The sequence below is a fragment of the Clupea harengus genome, chromosome 19 (genome assembly GCF_900700415.2).
Source record: "Clupea harengus chromosome 19, Ch_v2.0.2, whole genome shotgun sequence".
In the NCBI taxonomy this organism is placed as follows: domain Eukaryota; kingdom Metazoa; phylum Chordata; class Actinopteri; order Clupeiformes; family Clupeidae; genus Clupea; species Clupea harengus.
Window position 1 is genome coordinate 19,581,770 of NC_045170.1, and position 22,991 is coordinate 19,604,760.

General features: G+C 46.1%; 2 protein-coding genes across 2 annotated transcripts; both read left to right on the top strand.

The window, feature by feature from the left end:
* Positions 1–872: 872 nt before the first annotated feature.
* Positions 873–18,129, top strand: sh3bp5a (SH3-domain binding protein 5a (BTK-associated)). Its single transcript, XM_012831378.3, has 9 exons — positions 873–1,292; positions 2,094–2,156; positions 3,426–3,554; positions 13,934–14,098; positions 14,776–14,906; positions 15,619–15,661; positions 16,042–16,258; positions 16,594–16,953; positions 17,281–18,129. The coding sequence occupies exons 1-9, from the start codon at positions 1,212–1,214 to the stop codon at positions 17,481–17,483; spliced, it is 1,392 nt and encodes a 463-aa protein (XP_012686832.1). The 5' UTR covers positions 873–1,211; the 3' UTR covers positions 17,484–18,129.
* Positions 18,130–18,798: 669 nt separating this feature from the next.
* Positions 18,799–22,470, top strand: btd (biotinidase). Its single transcript, XM_012831453.3, has 3 exons — positions 18,799–20,369; positions 20,493–20,642; positions 20,984–22,470. The coding sequence occupies exons 1-3, from the start codon at positions 20,070–20,072 to the stop codon at positions 22,235–22,237; spliced, it is 1,704 nt and encodes a 567-aa protein (XP_012686907.2). The 5' UTR covers positions 18,799–20,069; the 3' UTR covers positions 22,238–22,470.
* Positions 22,471–22,991: the final 521 nt, after the last annotated feature.

Below are 22,991 nucleotides of genomic sequence, written 5' to 3' on the forward strand. Positions count from 1 at the left end.
CACACACACACACACACACACACACACACACACACACACACACACACACACAAACACGCACACCCTCACCCACACAAACATACACACACGCACAAATCGTAATCCAACTACAGGAGTCATACTATACATCTGCAAGTCTGTAAGTATGTAGACATATTGCAGCGTCATACTTTTCTTTCCAAAACATCCCTTTGCTGTACACTATACATTGATATTACATGTCTGGCTTGCAGTCCCACAAACACTAACCACAGTTGTGGCACTACAACAAGTTTGTGGGCTATAGAAAAGGTGTAGGTCTAACCTGTAAGAATAACAGACGAGTCTCAGCAGTTGTCACAGTTACAGTAAATGGTACAAGGAGAGCATAGCAATACGTGATATTAAACAGGTCAGACTGAAAGAGAAGGGGAGAGACTCATTTGATATGTGGTCCCAGCTATGTGTCACACTTTCACTCAGTTGGATGAGTTGGATTTAGACAACACAGAAGTGGCCTATAACATGAGGGCTTACAATTAAGCTTAGCCTCCTGCAAGGGAAGTGAAACATCTCTCTCTCGCTTTCTCTCCCTCTATTGTAATGGTCTGTCCATTTGTATTCCAAATTATGTAAATTAGAGCTGCTATGAAGTCAGCATAATAAAAAAAGCAATTAGGGAGAGTTCCCACGATTCACTCCTGTGTGGTGACACTGGCAATCAGGACGAATGACAATTAGGCATATTCAGTGAGGTCCTATTTACTTCACATTGTTATGTCAGATTATGCCCCTTTTCCAAAATGAGACTAGACAATGCGAGACCTAACATAGGTCCCATTCAGCAGTGCGCACTACTGATACCTTTGTTCAGGCTGCGCCGCTACTAACTTCTGCATTCAACCAGACAGGGACCACAGGGGGGCGGGCAATGCTTAAACCTCTCGACTAAACCCAATGATCTTGGCTGTCACACGCCTTCAGCGCTCACACGAGAAGGACGTAGTTACGTTCACAGTTTGCAGACATTGTACTTCAAATCTAAATCAAACGTGAAGGGGTGAATTCATTCTACATTTCAGTGTCTGGCGCTTTGTTGAGATATAGGCTAGAAGAGCGCTCATGAGGCTGGAGACTATGGGAGCGCCAGCTTGAAGTCCGCGGCATAGCCAGCTCGCAGAGGAATTCGCTTTGTTTCCAGTCCACGACCACGTTCTATACCTTCATCCAGAATGGATAATTCAGAAAAGGAAAATAAATCTGATGAAGATTCAGAATCGCCAGAGGAAGAGGAGGTGGATCCCAGAATTCAGGTAGGTTAAAACAAATGGTCTAGTCATCTTAAACCGGGGCTAAAATACAACAGCTTAAGTTGGTTAGCTTCTGTACCCCACAAGTGAATCATAAACTCGTGTGAGAGATAGTCGCCGATGCCCTGCTGTTGAAATAAATCCTCTTTACCCATATAGGCGTTTAGTTTGTGTTGTGTGGTTGAGCAATGGTGCCTCGAAGACGAGAAACGTAGCAGTTTGCCTGCTCCTGTTGATAAGTGACGGACTGGGGACTGAAGGAGTAATGGGGGAACTGAGATAAGGACTTGGCTGCAGATCTCTTGTGTGGTACAAATAGTATTAATACAACCTCAAAGTTAGTCCGTGCTGGCTACAACACTGTTTGACCGTAGGCCTACTGTGCTGGGACACATTTGATGGTGACTAATTGCAAATGTGTTGCTGTCGCAGTATTTTGACCTCTATGAATATGGGAAAGAGAAGCAGAGACATTGCTTGCTAAGACCATAGCTAGATCTGTCGAATTGGCCTTGGCTATTCAGTACAAGATGAATCTACGAACGTTAAAAAGTCCGCCCATAGTTAGTTAGTTTGAGGTTATGAGTTATGACAGATGTTCCTCACCATAACGTAGCCTACCTACTTTTTTTTTTGTCCCTGTGTAGTTAATATGCACCCTTTAAATGTTGACCGTCTGTAGCTTTGTTGATATAAATAAGGGTCTGTTTTTGTTTATCTTTCTCAGTGTCCTCATTGCTGGCATAATGGTTTCCATGTTCACTCTCTCTCTCTCTCTCTCTCTCTCTCTATTTCTCTCTTTAGGGTGAATTAGAAAAACTGAACCAGTCCACAGACAACATCAACAAATGGGAGACAGAGTTGGAGGTAGGACCTTGCTGTGTTAGTACCCCACATACCTTGTGTGCAATGTCATTGTTTTTCCTAAAGTGGTGTCAGGAGGAATACCATCACCCTCCCCCCTCTTCGGAACGTTTTTCAGGAATAACCACCACAGTGTTTTGCCTCTACAAGAGTCAAATTCAAAGCTTTCAGAATTGTATTTATATCAGCTACATTACAAAACCTATGGAATTCACAGCTCATTTATCTGGGTCAATAATAGTCTCTTTTAAAAGGGATTACTGGTGGCGATATGTCAAACAGCATGATAACAGTATAATTTGATTGTATAACTCTTTAGTTATCTCTTTCAAACAGATCAGATGACCACTGCAGTGTTGTGGTTTTCCGTGTTAGCTCATGATGTTATCAGAAGCTAAAGATGCTCCTATGTAAAAGGCCTATTTACAATAGCATAATGTAGTTGTCCTTATTCAGCTGTCATACACCCTGTCCTTGTCACTGTAACACAGGACGTGAAATGTCACAGGAAGCTTGAATACATCCTAGACATTATTCTCCATCCTTTTCCTCCTCCTGAGGGAGAATAGGACCGGACGTAACCCACTCCACCCAATGTCACAGTGGCACATCATTTGTGTCATTACTATACACCAGTGCAGGCCCACCAGAACTGCTGAGTTTCAATTCAACCATTCACGTTTGACGTGTACTAGGTTGACCTGGCTGATATAAAGGTTCCATTCTCTCTCTCTCAAGGTTAATTTCTCTGTCCCTGTGGAATCCTGTGTGTAGATTCCTTATTACCTAAATCACTGTTGAATTGAATTGCTGACAATTGAAATAGCTGACACAGCTTTTTTTCTGAGGGTTGCACAGAACCAAGTGCCTTATGTCTTTTTTAGAGGCATACGCTCAGAATCAGGCGAACAGATTGGGGGGAAGGTGGATAAAATGGGAGAACAGGAATGCAGAGTGTCGTAGAAAAGGAAACTGAATTGTACGCAATCTGGTTTTCATTACCGGTTCTGTAGATTCCCTGCAGAATGGAAGGAGAGAGTACGCCTTGGCAGTAAGACTCTCTAGAAGTTGTATAAGAGAAGGAGGAGACTTCCTAGATAGTCTTAGGTTCAGGAATAGTTTGTTACATGCATGACATGTTTATAACACCTTGTACTTGCACTGTGAGATCTTTATTCACCATGTGTTTCCTAGAAATGTAGTAAGGAACAGAAACTAAAACAAAACATTGCAGCATAGTTTGACCCGTTTCTTCTCCTTACTTCTCTGTAGGACTCGAGGCAGAGGTTTCGTGCCGTCTTGGTTGAGGCCACCATGAAACTGGATGAGCAGGTGAAGAAGATTGGCAAAGCTGTGGAAGAGTCCAAGCCATACTGGGAGGCCAGACGCATGGCCAGACAGGTAGGGGTTTGATCCTTGAAGCATCATATCCAGTTCCTGCAGGTACCCATCAGCTTTCCCATGTGGTGTCCTTCCCCTAAAAAAAACATTAACATCTGCAGGCACACCATGTTTCTGTAGTCTAATGCAACTCGTGGAAGTGTTAATACAACCCAAGGTGCATTGTTTTGTGTCACTTTCAACCACTTGAGTCATAGACATACATACGGATGGTAAGCTAGGCTGCCTTTGATGGGTGTTCAGCTGTGCTCCTAGATCTGTCAGTTTATTGACATGTTGCCAAAAAGTCACTTTTCGATAATATACCTGAACATTGCATACTTACGTCTCAACACAGAACAACAGCTCTCAATGTTGCACATCACAGAGGCTTGTAGTAGGGGGCAGGGCTGTTAATGTTGCATAATTGGAGCTCTTCCTATGACCTCAGTGAGTGTGGAATCCCAGAATGTATTGCTCAGGAAGGAACAGCATTGAACATTTGAGTGTTCCAGATCTTATCAATGAGGGAGAGCCCATTGAGTGACCTCTTAGTCTTGTCGGAGAGGAAGCAGGGACGCCTTCTCAGGTTGATTGTCTCCAGGGCCTTGATCAAGCCTCTTAATCATCACGGCAAAAATGTGCCATCATATTATAAGTCAGAGGAGCCACAGTACACTGCATGGATTGGGAATGCACTGTGTAGAAATAGTTTCTTTACAGTTATTGAGGTAAACCAACAAAACCTCTCTCTAGGGATCCTTTCCATGTTGTCAGACCCTTATAATAACATTTAAGAGCCCATCAGTGGTAAAAAGAAGCGGTTTACACAGACGCTTGCCTCATAGGATTCCATTTTATAGCTGTTTTGTGGTTGCTGGTTTTAGTGTTCTAACTCAATACTGGGCCGATTTTGATCGTTAAGTGTCGTAAGTACATTTTTTGACCCAAAAAGATCTACCAATAGAAAACAATTCAAAAGTTTTCCTTTAAAATTAGTCTTCTAAGCTAAAGATCTCTGCAGAATGGAAGGAAGGAAGGAATAATGCAGTCTGAAAAAACCCTTGTCTGTGGCATTTCTTAGCCTACATTTTAACTGGTCTCCCCAGAAGCAGTGAGGCTGACTCTTTAAGACAGAGTGTTTTCCCTGAAAGCTCTCAAAGCTCCACTCCGGCTCACATACTCACTTCAACCCCAAACAGCCCCACCCTGGCCACAGCCATTTAAAATCATGGATGACTCCAAGAGCCTGGATGCTCTGCTAATTTGTTTTGAAACAACGCTGACAGCTCCCATAGATAGCGACTCCTTCGGGAGCATGACTTCTCCCTGAAGGGTGTTTACCATTAAAACGATTCACCACAGTTCCGACGGCAGCTTTGCTGGCTTCAGCAGGGGAAAGTTATTTTCTAACAAGAGTTTCTCTCTTCCCCTCTCCTATCTGTTTGTGTGCATAGGGTGTGTATTCTTGTGTGTAGTGTGTGTATTTCTGTGTGTCCATAGTGTGTGTATCCCCGTGTGCGTGTGTGTGTGTGTGTGTGTGTGTGTGTGTATAGTGTCTGTCAGTGGTCTGTGTGTGTTTCTGTGCAAACTAAGCAGAAGGTTGTCACTAATTAAACTGTTCTGGGTTTAGACTAAAGGACTTCATGCAATGAATGGTCATCACAGTCACCTTGTGCGGATGATTAGTGTTCCCCTCCCCCGCCGCTCGCTGCCAGTGGATAGAGGTCATATCCTTGATCCATTATGGCTCATCTGGTACCAGTCACTATGCATTCATTACTTAACATGTTAGCTCACCCTAAAATCACATTTTAATCTATTAGCATCATGCTAATGGAACACTTTATTATATTTCATGTTTTAAGTTTCTTTTTTTCCCTTTTGGAACTCAAATGTTGGTTTGAGCAAGACAGCATAGTATCTTGTTTCTAGATAGAGAGTTCTTTTTCTGCTGTACTACTGAGCTGAACAGACTTTCTGGTCAGTGACATTCTATTGGATAACTTGTTTTGAACTGATAAGAATGAGGTGGTGAAGAGTGACTACAGACAGGTTTAGGAGATGCTGGGTGAACCATCCCTGTCCTCCCCACAAATTCTATACTCAGGGCGGCAAAAGTAGACATAACTCACAATGTAATGTTATCTAAAGCCCTCCATCTGGCCTGGCTTTTAGTAGTAAAAAACATTAAAGGTTCCCATCTTAACTTTAAGGCACCAGGCATAGCTTTAAATTGTTCTTTTATGGGAACAAGATTACCATTTAAGAGTCCTCCTAACAGGACAAAGATAGGAACCCACCAGGGATCTAAATAGGGTGCTGTAGACTTAGCATAGCGTTCTGCAAAATAGAGGCATATGGTTTTGTAAGCATCTGCAGGACAGTTTAGAGGATGGGAAGGTTCTCTTTTAACGTGACATGGATGTGCTATTTTCTGCAGTCATCTTTTCTCTGGCACATTTTCTACTTGCATTCCTGTGTGTGCATAACACCATTGACATTCAGCAACTCCAAAAGTACCGGCGCTGTACTGAAACAGGAACTTTGTATCGTTTAGAGGGTGACAACAGTGTTGCCATGCAGGGCTTTGCAGAGCACAGTTTTCATTTCAATTTCTAATTTTAATTTCTGGTGGAGACATATTCTACTAAGCTATTTCGGTTTGATGCCGCCACAGTTGCAGAAATAATTGTGCGCCTGTGTGTATATTTGTGCGTGGTGATAAATTGTATACCTTGTGGTATCATGGGGCAATGTCCTTGTGCAACCCCCCCCCCCTCCACACACACACACACACAGTGAATATCAATCTCTCCCTGCCAGTGGTGGGTGGAGAGGAGAGGAGACAGTGGGTGAAAATCTGCCATGCGTGAAACTCAGAGAGCTGGCAAAGCACTGCGCTGAGCTGCTTTGCGCCGCACGCCTTTCACACTCTCTCTTCCCGAATTAGAGTCAGTTTGGAGGTAGCCAAAGGCACCGTCACATCCACAGCAGGCTATTTTTAAATCGCAAGGGGCTGCGTTCGGGCAAATTGCCGTCACACCTACCCATCATAATCGAGCAGGATGTTGGGCTCCTGCAGAGGTGGGCTGTGATCAGTGACACACACACACACATGAAAAGACAGATAGACACACACACACAGATGAAGACACACACACACACACACACATGCAAAGACAGATAGATGCACGCGCACACACACAGATGAAGACCCACACACACACACACACACACACACACACACACACACACACACTCACATACAAATGCACATCCATACTCGTTTACACACACAGACACAGTTACAGACACACACACACACACACACATACATATGCACATCCATACTCGTTTACACACACAGACACAGTTACAGACACACACACATAAACACACATGCTTACTGTGACGCCGCGATTCGACACGGATACCCTTTGACACTTACACACAGACAAACACAAGCACACAGACACACACACACACACACACACACACAATGCATTTTCATGAGGGCTGGTTGGGTGAATGCTCCTATGCTGAAAGTTAGGATTTTAATGTAATCCCGTCCTTGATTAATGTGTGCTGCCTGTGTCACCTCTGGCGGTGGTGGCGGCTGCTGCACACTGGCTGTGTCTGGGCCACTTGGCACCCGTGGATGTGCTCAGGTGTGCTAATCCGACTCACAGAATATCTCTGAACGTGTGTGTCTCCATTTTTTTCCAATAAACTCTTGAGCCTTTGTGTTCGAGTATGATTGAGCGGCTTTTTAGTTCAAAAACGGATATTTGCAGAACTATGGCAACAGAGTGTGTGTGTGTTCGTGTGTGCAGATCATTTTGGTATAAATCCGGGTCGCGTGTAAAGAGAAGATTGTAAGCTGTTTATCATTGGTGGTCTTATGATTGAGTGAGTTTGTGTGTGTGTGTGTGTGTGTGTGTGTGGTTAATATGTGCTCTCAGCAATCGCTGAAGTCAGCTGCAGTCTCCCTTCATGTCCTCTCGACCCAACTCTCTGCTATTTAGTAACCCTGCTGTGTGTGTGTGTGTGTGTGTGTGTGTGGGTGTGTGTGTGTGTGTGTGTGTGTGTGTGTGTGTGTGTGTCAAAGACCCTGCCAAGGTAAAATTCAGGCTTGGAAACTTGGGCAGCTGTCCCTCAGAATGAGGGGGCTCGAGTCCCACCTCCCACTTCTCGACCAATAGGAGCTGATGATCAGGGAACATGCAACACATGACTGACATGTCTCTGATCTCAGCTGATCGACATTTCCTCTTTTAGCATTTAGCTGACGCCAGAAGAGCGAGAAAGTGAGGGCGTTGATGGGGTGGGACCAAAACATAGGAGGAGGCTAGTTGTAGGCTAGCTAGCATAAAGCTAGCATAAAACTTCTAGGTAGACATATTTTTATATCCTCAAGACGTCCATACGTTTTTCTTTCTTTAACTCTGTGTCTTCCCCCTCTCTATGTTATGGGGATCACCAGGCTTTATGTGCAGTCTGTGATGGCCTTGGTGGACGCCTTGGGTGGGTTCCTCAGTATGCCAGCTGCCCTACTTTTTGGGGCGGATTGAGACGGATGCCAGTGACATCTGCTGGTGGCGGCGGTGGCACGTGCAAGTCTGCCACCACCCCACCCCCCACCCCCCCCACAGCCTCATGGGAGATATGATTGGATCAGCACGTGCACAAGCTGCCAGGCAGGGGCTTACTCGTCCTTTCAGCCCCATCCCCTCTATGTCCTCTATTTGTATTTGTGTCTGTGTGTGTGTGTGTGTGTGTGTATTTGTGTATTTGTGTTATGGCTTAAATAGGGATACTGGACTCCCCTCGCAGTGGGGTAATCTGAGGCCATGTTGCCTTTTGCAGGAACAGGGAAATGGAAAGCTTGACCCCCTATTTATGAAAACGACTGATCCAGGACAGTCCAGGCCAGCTACTCTGCTCCACTGCTCCGCTGCTACTCTGCTCCGCTGCTCTGCCCCACCCCCCGCTACCAACCACTGTGCCCATTTCATCTCCCCCCAGCCACCAGCGAGACAGACTAGTCTGCTGTCTGTCATTACGTACAGCTCACAGCTGGATAGATGCAGGTTACAAGATGAATCAGGGAGTCTGGCCCTCTGTTTGCAGTCTCGAGGCTGTCTTCCTTATCTCTTTCCTCTTTGGAAGTCTCTCTGGGGACTCTGAACAGAAGGATAGATTTACTCATCATTCATAATATTCCTTAAAAACACCACACCCAACATTTAGAAAGATTGTGTGATTGGTTGTGTATGGCGTGTACCCACATGTGCCAATAATTGGAGTAACAATGGAGGCGTACTGATGCCGAACCTACCTGCTTTCTTTTGTGTGTTTTTTTAAAGGTTGGGAGATTTAAAGCTGTTAGGGATGAATTATGCAGTGAGAGAGAGAGGCCTGTCAACTCTGCTGTTCTGTGGAGGGAGATGGCATTGTGTGTGTGTGTGTGTGTGTGTGTGTGTGTGTGTGTGTCTGTGTATGTTTGCCTGTCTGTCTGTGTGTGTATAGGCATCTGTGCTTGTGTATGTGTGTGAGCGACTGTGTGAGTCTGTGTATATGGGTCTGTGTGTGAAAGGTTTGTGTATGTGTGTTTGTCTAGCTTTGTCTGTCTGTCTCTCGTGTGTGTGTGTGTGTGTGGGTGTGTGTGTGTGTGTGTATACGGTGTGGAGAATGAGATAGGATAAAACATTAGGTGGGTGGGAAATGTGAATTGGTCCTGGGTATCAGACGTCCTTAATATGATCTGCTGACTCTGCACACCCCATAACGAACAGCACACGCTCCACCGCTCCACCACCCAATCGTCTCGCACCAATAGCACCCCGTCTGACCGCAAATTAGACTCCACTTATCTCGCTGTGTGGAAGATAGGTCTCTTTGTCTCCTTTTTGGAGGGGGTCTTGGTATGCGACGGGCTGGGCTACGGGCTGCCTCTGGGCCCACACTGTGGCTCTTGTCCCACCCTGAATGGCCTTGATGTGCTTCAGGAGCGACTGCCATTGAGAGACCCTGGTATGATATGAGCTGACTGCTCACCCCATGAATAAAACATGGTCTTTGTCTTTGAACACGAACACCCCCAGCTTCCATGCCATCTTATTATGCCACTATGGATTTCTTTTCAGAGTGTGAGGGTGGTTTGGGCAATGCAATCCACTTCTTACATATGCAGTATGTGACTTTTTAAAAGATGGTCATAAAGATACCTTAATTTCCCTTGTGGCCTCTGTATGTCAGTCTCAATGAACAGGCCAGGCAGCTTTTCAGAGATTTCCCCCCTCTGAAGTTTCTGAGCAAGCCTTGGAAGTTCAGAATCTGGAATTGAGCCTCAACGATGTCAGTTAAAAAACACAAATGAGGATGTCTGGGACGGGTTGGGTGGAACAGGCACATGGAGAGGAGCGCGGAATGGCATTTGTTTTAAGATGTACAGACTGTCTCTGAAATTACTATTGTCATTATGAATGCCTGGCCGGGCATGTTGTAGCTTCAGATGCCAGCAGTACAAACTGTTTGTCCAGTTCCTCTCATCACATATCCTGGGTTTGAAGAGCAGGGGAGAGAGGGTGTTTTCCAGCGTAGTTCCTCTTTCTATTCAGTGGTCGGTGAAGGTCTCGGATTCCACTGAGGAAGTAGGCTGGGAGTTTTTGTAAGTCAGGGACAGGCTGAACATGTTTAGTTCTTTCCCCTACCCTCCTTCCTAAATCTTAGCCTTTTTTTTCAGATGTCAGGAGCTGAGGATTGACTCAGCAAAGGAGAAACTGCTCCTCATCAAATATAAATATATAAATATATATCCCTCTTGAGCTACATCAGTGGAGGCACAGGAAAATAGGTCAGAATTTGCAATGAGCCTTAGATATAGACAGAAAAGGAGAGAGAGACACAGAGAGAGAAGAGAGGGGCGATAGAGGGAGAGGGGGGGGGGAGAGAGAGAGAAAGAGTGGGCTGGTTGGTTGGTTGACCTAGAGTCCTGCTGTGCTGTTTTAAACATTATCAGACTGGAAAAATAGAGGATTATTTTTCAAAATGGATTTATCAAGGTCAGCGTTTTCTTTTCCTCCCCAAGTCTTAAGAGGTAGAAGTCTCTGCAAAACAGAATTGCAGTTTTATTTTTGAGTGTGTGTGAGTGAGTGCGAATATCCTGTCCTTTCAACTCTTTTCCTGATATCGTTAGCAAAAAAAGCACAGGTCTTTCTCTAGTCTGAATGTTCTGAGTTTTTTTTTTCTCCTGAAAGTGCCGTTGGAGCCGGTTAAACACAGGCATCCACTCCTAGGCACTGAAGGCTTTGAGCAGGCTGGTTCTGCTTGTTTACACAGGAACCGGTCTCCCATTCAGGCCCCTTTATAGCACATGGGGGTTGGGCTGTACCCAACAACACTGTGTGTTCTCAGGGCACTCCGTCAAGCGGGCTTCAGTCTTGACCTTGTAGAGCGGAGGTCTGTGAGGGACGGGCCAAAACTCTGTATGTTAGTACGTGTGTGTGAGAGAGAGAGAGAAATGACGTGTGTGTGTGAGAGTGTGGGTGTGTTTTCACTCAGGTATCAACACAGTTACATCAGGGGAGCTGTTTGCCACGTATTTTCATTTTCGTGAAGGTCACCTTTCTACAAATGTGGTCCCAACACATACAAAAACAAGACGGAGTTTAAATCAAAGCCCACCCCGAGCAAACCTGTAACCTGAGGCTTTCCCTAAAGTCGCATTCGGTCATGTCATCAAAGATCCGTCCGCTGCAAACATCTACCCCCAAATGTCTGATCGCTATAAGTAGTTCAGGAGACGGGAACTGGACCCTTTATCTGGCAGCTGGGGTGGTGATCAGGGAGGGATTATGTAACTTGTAGGCAGAGGGCCTCAGCTTTCTACTGCAGGGCACAAGGAGTTATTGGCCATACCAAGCCTCCCACTGGTGTCCCTGTACAGCTGCTAGCTACTTAGCACTGTGCTAAGTAACACAGTGCTCTACAGAGACTGAATGTGTGTGTGGAGTGGAGACTGAGTGTAAGTATCACATATTTGGCGATTTCACATGTGTTAAAGTTATGGGTTGCATTTTGGTATGTTGTTGAAGTTCACTTGTACTAAAATCAGCTTTGGGTAGAAATCTCTGCGAAATAGAAGTGCAGTGTTCTTTTCGGGCTCAAACGAAGTGTTGGGTGTGGGTGCAAATATTTCATCCTTTCAATGGAGCTATTCACAGTCATCACCCTGCTGATTGTTGAAGAATTTCAGCGTCTTTGCTGCACCTCCTCCTGTTAACTTAACCAAAGCCAGCTGTTGCTCTGTGTGCTGTGCTGAAACCCAATCTGCCCAGAGAGAGGGAAAATGGAGTGAGAGAAGGAAAGGGAGAGAGAGAAGATATAGATAGAGAGAGAGAGTGTGAGTGTGTCTGAAACAGAGAGAGACAAGGAGAAAGAGATGGAGAGATGTGGAAAGATAGAGAATGACGTAAAGAAGAAGAAAACGTTCAGGCTTCTTTGTGTACGGCCCACTCTGGAGCATGCTGTCACCTCTCTGCAAATGCAGACTGTACAAACGCTCTCTTTGTCAAGCAAGGCAGGACCTCCTCTTGTGCAACGGCCACTGCGGTTGCCTTGAGTCAGAGTGGAGATTTAGACCAGGGCTTCACATGATATCAAGATATTTGCATAGACGTCTTTCCAGCAAGGTTGTATGCAACCAACCAAGGTTCTGAGGCTGCTCCGTGCCTGGATGGGTGAAGGATTACGAGACCTGGGGTGCTGGGGAGCAAATTTGGTGCCTCTGCCCTCTCCTAGATGAAATTAATGTCGGTGACTAATGTCTGTACCAGCATGTCACCTCTCTCTCGGTCTATCTTGCACTCTAGCGGTCTCTGACAGAAGGAGGAGAGGGTGCGAGAGAGAGAGCGAGAGAGAGAGAGAGAGACACAGAGACAGTCATCATCATGAGGCATCCTTCATGTCATCGCAGGTCTTTTAAAAATAGCCAAATGTAGGCCAGAATTGGGGCTGTGCAGGAAGAGCCAAGTCACACTCACTAATCCGGTCAAAGTTTGCTTGGGTGTGCAGTGGAGGAGAGGAGAGGAGAGGAGAGGAGATGAGAGGAGAGGAGAAGAAAGGAGAGGAGAGAGGAGGAGAAGAAAGGAGAGGAGAGGCGAGGCGAGGCGAGGAGAGATGAGGAGAGAAGAAGCGAGATGAGGAGAGAAGAGGCAGAGATGTGACAGCAGGAGGCTCCTGGTTTGAGCCTCCTTTCTAATCCAGTCTGCCACATCACACCACCCCCCTCCAACACTTTCCAATCTCTTTGGGGGGTAGGATTAGTAGCAGTGTGTTGGTTCGCATCTTCACAGAGGGATCCACCAAAACACACAGACAGTAAAAAAGGCCAAACAGTGCAAATGGATTTAAGGGACTGAGGGTGAGGAATGTGGGAGTGAGAGACCTTTGTGATGGAAATGAGTGCTATTGAAGGGGGGGAGAAGAGGTTATGATTTGTTTGTTTACATGTTGTTTTGGCTTTGTCGTTCTGGAAGGCGGAAGTTTGTGATTTTGAGGAGTCAGGTTCTAAAGCAATCTCACAGCCGGTTCTTCTTTTGAAACTTTTTTTTTCTTCTTCCTGCCGCAGTCACTGCGGTGCTTTTCTCCATGTCACGTTGAAAGGAGAGGAGATTTGGCAAAGCGCTTTAAGTTTTTATGCGGAGCCTAAGATAGAAAAAAGTAAGAGGGAGAACGAGAAATAAAAGGGAAGCACCCTCATTAAATATATGTAGGGGCTTTGTGTCTCAAAGTGGGCCAGTTTTTCCTTTATGAATTCTGCAAGCTCAATGTGTTGGTAAAACCTTATTATGCAGAGCAGATCTCTGCAAGTGAAGCGTGAAGTCAAAAAGTCATTGCATAAAATAAAACCTTTAGTTCACGTACTGCCACACAGCATTCTTTCCCCTGACATTTAGATGCTGCCTTTGTTTTGGCCCTAGGTGTGACTGACTATAGCGATTAGCTCGATCTTAGTTTGTCAAAGCTCTCCTCACGTACCGATCGTCCTTTCAGGACTCTGCTAACTCTCTAGATCCCGGTGGGGTGGCACAACTATGAACAGCAACCATCGAAAACTTGTCCCTGCCCTTTCATGCAGAGCCCACAGCCATTTCCACATTCCTGGGGTGTGGTTGAATGTTGAACAAGTGTACATTTCACCGAATGAGCAATCACAGACACAGACTCTATGATTACACTGTTGCAGTGGTTACCCATTGAAGTACCATTCTGGTACTGTGACTAATTTCTCTCTCTCTCTTTTTGTCTTTACCTTCATCCCTCTGTCCATTCCCTCTCTTCTCCTCTTCTTTCTGTCTGTCTGTCTGTCTATCCCCTTCATATCTCCACCTCAGGCCCAGTTAGAGGCTCAAAAGGCCACTCAAGACTTCCAAAGGGCCATCGAGATCCTCCGGGCAGCCAAAGAGACCATTGCCCTGGCTGAGGAGAGGCTCCTGGAGGAGGACAGCCGGCAGTTCGACTCCGCCTGGCAGGAGATGCTCAACCACGCCACTCAGAGGGTGAGGGCGGAATGGGGGAAATGATAGATGTGTCCACACTTACATTAAGGTTCAGAAATTCAAATGTGCAATGTGCTTTGTGTGTAATGTGTCTGGGTTTCATCAGACAGTTACAGAGAAAGCCATAAGTAGACTCAGACCTAGGTAAACAACCTTCGCAGTGCCCTTGACTGTCTGATGCATGTGGCTTAAAAAGCTGCAGAATGTTGTCCTTCACCATCTTTGACTGCTTTGAAGCCAAGTCTCAGAAAACAGGAGCACATGAATGGGCTAAAAATAAAATTCACACCATAAAAGCAAATCACTGTCACTGAATTCGAGTAATATCTTTCCCAAGTCACAGCAGCAGCCTCTGTGGTTGGTTATTTTGCCTGTCAGTGAATAGGCCACTTCCATTTAAAAGTAAGCTGCTCTGGGCCAAGTTAAGGCAATTTGATAGAACTGTATCAAAGGGAAGCTGGAATGACATGCTCAACAGTCCCCCCGCTGTTATTACAAACAATGCAACACTGTGCATCATACAGAGGCGTCACTGTTTCATACGACACAGTGGGGCGACAGTGGTTCAGGAGGTAGAGGAGCAGTATATTTACCATATATTCTTCCAGCCTTCAGCCATTTTGGCTGGCTGGTACTTTCCTGGTTCAGTCTACATCAGTCGTTGGTCTTCCTTGCAGGTGATGGAGGCTGAACAGACCAGGACACGCAGTGAACTGGCACACAGGGAGACGGCGGCCAAGTACAACGCCACCATTAGCCACATGAAGCAACTGGAGAAGAAGCTCAAACGCACCATCAACAAGTCCAGGTTAGTCAGCCCTAATCCCTCCACTCCCACTCCAGCCTAGACACAATGTGGTCAGGTGTGTCGTGCTCCCGCCACGGTTTGAGTGTGTGCTGTTTGTTGAGTGGGAAACACAGGATTGAGCAAACAGCTAATTGGATTATGACACAGAAATGTGGAGCAAGCCTGAAGCTAATGGGGATGTAAACGTTATTAAACAATGGGGGGTTTATTGTTGGCTCCCCTGACCAAGTGCTACTCAGATTAGGATGCTTCATCCAACAACAGCCATTTGTCAACAACGCAAAAAAACTACTTTTAGTTTGCAAAAACCTTACGCGAAATTTGACCCTAAAATGAAATGAACTGGACAATAAAAAAATGTAATGTCACATCGTGTAGAAGAGAAAGAAACCAAGAAATGTATGAGCGAAAAGCGAGGAGGAAGTAGGGTAAAGTTGAAAAGTATGCGAGTGAGGAGTTTAGCATGTTCTTCCCTCTCCCTCTCTGTTGTGCTTGGCTTCGCTGATGTGGTCCAGATGTGGCTTAGGGTGGACTGTTCTAGAATGAAACTCCCCCCTTCCATGGGCCCACGGAATGTAGCAGCACTCTGTGATGGGAGTGTTATTCCTCCAGAGCCGTTGTTTCTACGGAGACGTGTAGTCCTATGCCAGGTCTCTGTGTCTGTCATGATGTCTTATGCTGGTGACTCATAACGCTCTCTCTCCCCCCTTAGGCCATACTTTGAATTGAAGGCAAAGTATTACCTTCAGTTGGAGGTGTGTACCATTTATATCTTATCACATGGTGCTAACGTGTTACATTCACAGTTTATAAATAACTGCAATTGATTGAATTTTTATCTGGAGCGCATGAAGTGACTAAGACAGTTGCTATTCTGTGGTCCTAGTACTTAGAAACGTCATTGACAAAGATCCGTTTGGCAAAAATTGCCTGTGCTGAAGCAAATTCATTTGTTTTTACAATTGTCATGTCTCCATAACTGTTCTATTTCTTTCAATGTTAAAAAAAAAACATAACTTGATTTCTATTGTTGTTTGTGTGGGCAGTGCATTGGAGCTGCTGTGTGCATTTGTGATATCTGCCCTACTGAATGTGACCACCTTAACTGAGTCTTGTGTGTTTGTACCTCACGCAGCAACTGAAGAAGCAGGTGGATGAGAGGCAGGCTAAGCTCACCCAGGCCAAGTCCGAGTACCGCACTGCCCTCCGTAACCTAGAGACCATCTCTGACGAGATTCACGCCCGGCGCCGCCTCTCCGCCATCGGCCTGCGGGGGCGTGGTGTGGGCGCCGAGGGTGATGGGTCCGGAGATGACATCGCCAACTTCAAAATGGAGTCCGATGGCATTTCCAGTAAGTGAAGCTACAGCATTCCACCCAGCTCTTAAGATGCTCTCCCCTCCTTTGGATAGGACAGTTGGTTACACCCGAGGAAACTGTTGTGCAATCCAACAGATGATTGACAGATGGGTCCAAACTTTAGCAAAGCTAAAAACACCACGCATGTTGTTGATGATGCAGCACGTGGCAAGCACGCAGCTTTTGTTCAGATCATTTTCACCAATATCAGTGTCGGCACTGTTGGTCCTCGTGCACCAGGAATTCATGTGAACCTTGTTTCCCAATACTGTTGTGCAGGTTCTTATCTGCATAAAGATTGCTTCATGTTTGTTTCTTTGTTTTGACAGTGATGTCCGAAACCTTTGAGGAGGAGGGCAGCAATGGCGTCTCCTCGGAGGAGGACCAAGAGACCCAGTCCTCCTGCAGCCACAGCTCCTGCCCCAACACGCCCCTAGACCTGCCTCGCCCCTATCCCTTCTCCCCCTCCTGCTCTTCATCCTCCACTTCACCTCGCCCGCTGTCCTCTTCCTGCCCCTACCCTTCCTCCTCTGACGACTTCTCCTCCTCCTCACTCTCGTCTCCATGCGCGGGTGGCCTGGAGCTACCGGACGCCGGGTCTCTGGAGGGACTGGGCCAGGTATCGCCGGTTTTGGGCCCGCGGAGCGAGTGCAGTGGAGCGTCCTCACCGGAGTGTGACCAGGAGAGAGGTATGTGTGTGTGAGAGAGAGATGTGAGGACATGAGGTATAGAAATGTGCAAAGGGGATTTATACTTCACTATGCATCATCTTATAACATAAAGCCCAGCATTATACAAATAAAATAAATAAATAAAACCCAACCGCACAATTAAAAAAGTAAATGAATTCATAGAATTACTTTTTTTCTTACTAACTTCCTATTTCAGTAATTTGATACAGAGGTATTTACCGTCCATTGCAGTGACCATTAGTGTTACTGGTAGTCTTTCTCCGATTGTGTGGCAGTGATATACCACTTTATAATGGTGTCTATGCATGTGTGTTTCTGTTGTAGGGGACCGGGCAGAAGGTGTTGAAGGGAAACCTGACCCCTCCAGTGTCTCGTCGCCCCCGATTCAGAAGAGCTCACAGTTGGAGGAGAGGCTGAACAAACTGTCCCTAGAAAGCGCTGAGGCAAAGGACTCTGAGTCTAACCCTTTCACTGTGACCCCTGACCCTGCACCGGCCCCTCCCCTGCTTGTACTAAATGGGGTCTAAAAGAGGGCCAATCACACCCCCTACCCCCCTTTACTTCCCAAAACAAGAGGACAAGAAAGCCTGTCTAACACTACCGTGTGCCAGAATAATCTTTGTGTTGTGGTCGTCCCCCCGTCCTATGTGAGGTGGGACTTTGACTGTTAGACCACCTTTGTCAGTGTTTCCGGAATATTCTGCCTCTGAGATGGTTGGAAGATGAAACACATGAAAACCAATGAACAATATTAAAGACTTGATGAAAGGATAAAGTGAAAAGACGTGTGACAGGACACTATACGCGTGTGGAACTGAAGCCCCTTGGTAGGCTGAGGAATCTTCGTTGTTTCTTCTTTCCATACCTTCTCACATACTGCGTGAAACCTACCTGTGTTGTTTTTTTATGTGTAATGTTCTGACTCTTCACCATGTACAAAGTGATCGATGTATTGTAAAAAAGAAAAAAAAATACTCTGATGACGTTTCCAACTGTAGTACCCCAGTATTTTTTTCATGCTACCAGTATTATTAATGGTCCTCTCTCTAGTTTCCAGGTATAAACATACATCTATATATTTATATTCAATGTTTGGATCGTTTGTTGACCAGTGTGTGTTCACCAGAACAGAGTCCCTGTCTGTCGGAGTAATAAACTCATGTTTGCACCGTCTGCTGCAAATCTCATTTACCTTCACACACCAATCTGCCAAAACATGTTTGCCGGCGTGAATCCCCCTGTTGTGCCTGAGGCAGTAAATAGCATCTGCAGACACATTAACGGACGCACTTGCACACATGTTCAGCAAAAAAAAACACTCAAACACATGGTGGGGGGTGGGTGAGTCACACAGTGTGGCTCTGAGTGGTCAACGGTGGCAAATGTCAGCTGTCACCTAATCTAAAACTCAGACTGTAACACACACACACACACGTTTCTCTCCTCCAATTAGAGCCAGGCCCTATCCTAGTCTTTGGTATGACGTCTGCTGTCCTCTGGGACCCAAAGTGAAACAGCGTCTTGGGGCTGAGTGCGATTTTTCAGCCACTTCCCTCGACCTGCTCCACTGCGTCCCATGACTCATTTTAGTGCAGTTCAGCGTTCTGATGCAATGGTAGGACAGGCCTGCTAGCACATGGACTCGATCTCCATGCCAACACCCAAAACAAACTTACTTGGATATGACGATGCGTAGAGTGACGAGAGAGGAAAATACATGGGTGTGTTGTGTTAAATTATTTGGAAAACTTCAAATGGGGATTAAGTGTTTGCAAGTATCAACAAGGCAACAAGCAATGCTAGAAGGAGCAGAGTGAAGGAACTTCTCACCTTTCATCTAGATTTAAGTTTTTGAGTAAACTTCCATGACTCACACATCCACATTCAGATGAATGTGATTCATTTGCTGGTTGATGACTATGTTATCCAAGCAATAGTTCTATTCCATTGTTAAGAATTATTAATTTGCAGGCGTCACAAATACGACAGTAGAAAAACCACAAACTAAATGGAACATTTCATGTGCATTTTCAAGGTCCAAGTTTGTGTGTTTGTGTGTGACTCAAAGACACAAATGGTGTGTTCTACCCATATAACTTCGTTATGGAGCCGAATTAGTTTGGAGCGTTAACCTGCGTGAAATATAGTGTCAACACTGTTCTTTTGGAATTGTTATTATTATACGATAGCAAAAAATAGGCCTACAGTAGTGCTCTATGACCAGTGGTTTAGTTTAGGCAACGACACACTGCCCCCTGGCGGCTGTCCTTAAAGGTGTGCAACCGCATCGGACAAGGCCTACTGCAGGTAATTTTCCTACATGGTTATTGAACGCAAACGGTGGTCAATGTTTTCGATGACCAAATGTGTCTGGCTAATAGTAATAACACACCCAGTAATCTTGTGTCGTTGTCAAAAATAAACTGTGGATTAAACAAAGCAAACCCATTCGCACTAGTCTCCTACAACAAACACCACGTGACTGAAGGGGAGGGCAAAGTTATCACATGAACGTTTGTAGATGAGACATTTAGCCTGCAAACAGCTAGCTGTAAGTGGAGTTGTTGAAATGAATGGTATTAGTCAAAGACGGTGGTAATGTGGTGCGTGCAATTGCAAGTCCGGCTAAATTTAGATACCAGGCGTAGGAAAACATACGGTGGCGGCGTTGGGTCATAGCATACTAGCTTTCTTCTCGGGAACCTTCCTAACGTTACATTACCTGTAGGCTACAGCCTGTAGCATGATGTGAAGTTTCTTAGCTAGCTATCGCTGAGCAACTTGTCATATTGTTCGGTTCTCGCATTTAGTTAGATTGGTCGTCTGTAACTACTTTTTAATGAATTTATCAGGATTGTTATCCACCCACCTGCGAGTCTCCGTCAGCAGTCACAAAGTGGCTGAAACGCACGTTTTCCTCCTGTTTCATCCAATCAAATGCCAGAGTTGCAGCAACGTTGTTTTGGAATGTTCATGGTACAATCAGTTACTTATATGAGTGATGGTCTTTCAAATAATCATTAGCTAGTAGTCTTTTCTGCTGGCTTCACAAGTTGGACTTTATTCTACCAGGCCTAACATTATTGCTGCACAGTTGTGTTGCTTAAGTACGAATGTCAGCCCTACCGTACTCACTTGCCGAGACACTTTACAGACAGCAGAGGGCCGAATATCAAAATTTGCACCTGGGTGTAATCATTATGTCCCCGTTACGCCTAGCTATATTATGGTTGAGTTTGTTTACTTCACCATCGGCACCGACAGCGCTCCCTTCCTATGTCGCCGCTGTGTACGAACACTTGGTTGTGCTGAACACGAACCCCGGCATTGATCTCGGGAGGCGTGCAGCCTTGGCACACATGCAAAAGAACCTGGACGTATTTGAGGAGCAAGCTGCATTAGCAGCTCAGCAGGTACAGTGACAGCAAATGACCGCAGAAGGCCCAGTAGGTTTTTTTTTACAATAACTAAGTGTTAAGACTTGAACATTTATTGGGTGTTGTTTTAGGTAAGTTTACCTTGATGTTCCGTTTCAGGGTGCCCAGATCTTAGTGTTCCCAGAAGATGCTATCCAGGGCTTTAACTTCACCAGAGCATCTATAGCAGGTTACTTGGAGCTGGTGCCGGATCCAACAGTAGTGACATGGAACCCATGCTCTGAACCAGCGCGCTTCTCCGACACAGAGGTATATGTATTTCTAAATGATATTCAGTAGCGTCTTCCTATCTAAAGACCATCCTAGTGTCAAATTCAAAAGATGTAAAGAGAGGAGCAAATTCAGAGGCCTTCATGATAATGGCTTGCTGTATAACACTACCATGTAGCTTGATGTGTAGGAGAAAAAAAACATAATCTATGTATACAGTACATGCATCCCATTCTCAGTAAGAGCATATTAAACTGTGTGCAGTTCTGTTGCACTCCTCAGCCTAACTGACATCCCCTGTAATGGCCTTTGACATATGATGGTATTGTAATGGCCTTTGACATATGATGGAAATGTAATGGCTATGACATTTCCCTCAGGTGCTCCAGCGCCTCAGCTGCATGGCTCAGAAGAACAGCCTCTACCTGGTGGCCAACATGGCAGGACTCCAGGTGTGCAACTCAACCACAGATGCCCACTGTGCCTCAGATGGGCGCTACCAGTTCAACACGGACGTGGTGTTCTCCTCGGACGGCACCCTGGTGGCCCGCTACCGCAAGCAGAACCTGTACTTCGAGGCCGCCTTTGATACGCCCCTGGAGATGGAGCTAGTCACTTTCTCCACGCCCTTTGCTGGACGCTTCGGGGTGTTCACCTGCTTCGACATCATGTTTCGAGAACCAGCTGTGGCCCTGGTGGAAAACCTAGGTGTCAAGCAGCTGGTTTACCCTACCGCCTGGATGAACCAGCTCCCCCTACTGGCCGCTGTGCAGTTCCAGCGCTCCTTTTCCTACGCAGCCGCAGTCACCATCCTCGCAGCCAACGTTCGTGCGGCCAGCCTTGGCATGACGGGCAGTGGCATCTTCACCCCTTGGCAGGAGGTTCACCAGCACGACATGGTAGGAGAGACTGGGCGGTTGCTGGTGAGTCGGGTGCCCGTTCTCGATCCCGCAGTGATCGCACGTAGCACTGGGAGCACAGGGCTGGCATGGTTGCCATTCTCTGGGCATCGCAAGCGAGAGCCTGGACTTGATGAGGCAGGAGATGCCCATGGCTGGCCCAGAAAGGGTTGGCATTTGGATGATCAAGCTAAGCCCCGCAGCATGGAATCTGACTACTGCTTGCCAGGCAATGACAACTGCAATGATAGGCCAGCAAGGCCTGTAGTGTTCACTTCCATCATGATGTATGACAACTTCACTTTAGTGCCCCTACAAGACACTGAGGGGAACCTGACAGTGTGCGATGGCTCGCTGTGCTGCCACCTGCTGTTCAGGAGGTCCACTGCACCTGGCACAGAGCTGTATGCTCTGGGTGCTTTTCAGGGACTTCACGTAGTTCATGGCACCTATTACCTGGAGGTGTGTGCCCTGGTCAAATGCACAGGCCCAGACTTTGCAAGCTGCGGTGGCGAGACTGAGCATGCTCAAACCCGGATAGACTTTCGACTGGAAGGGAACTTCAGCACTCGTCACGTGTTCCCAGGAATACTGGGAAGCGGGATGGCACTGGACATCCCGGATGAGTCCGGAAGAGAGAGCGACAACTGGTTTTATATGAGCCGGACTGGAATGACTGCTGGACTGGTGACAGCTACTCTGTACAGTAGAGTCTATGAGAAAGACAACAGTTGAGCTCTGGGTCTTGGAACACCATGGCGACCAACTTCCAATAAACAACACATCTTGGTAAACAAAGCCAGTCTCCTGGGGCAGTTGTGTACCAAACCCACCACAGAATAGGCCTTAGAGATGAACACTAAAGTGTGCCATGACCGGATACAAGTACCTTAGAAAAGGAACTAAAGGATCTGAACTACAACGCTGATCAGGGGAATCAGTCACCTTCCAGAATTGTAACATTAAAGCAGGCATGAAATCAATAAAAAGTTGTAATGCGCTAAAAGACATCAGTCAGTGCTCTTGCAGTACAGAGATGATCACAAACACTATGGCAAAAGAAAATTTATTCATTAATTATTATTAGTAATCATTTTAATAACAATGCACCAGGAAGCCAGTTTTTTTTGCACACCTAAAAAAGGCAACATTACTCTCTCCCTCTCTTTCGCACTCTCACACACACTCACACACACACACACACACACACACGACTAACAGACAGATGTTGCACGCACGCACGCACGCACACACACACACACACACACACACACACACACACACACACACACACAGAGCTCTCCTCTCTCTGAAGTTGCTGTATATCAAACGCTGTTATTTCTGAAAGTCCGCAGATTGTAGAGTTAAAAACCCTGACTGCACCTCGTCGGCTGGTCTCAAAATCATGGCGGGCAGCGGGGGAAAGGTGTGTGACAAGGCCTTTAGGTTAAAACTTCACCCCCTCCCACAAACAAAGACATTAACACAC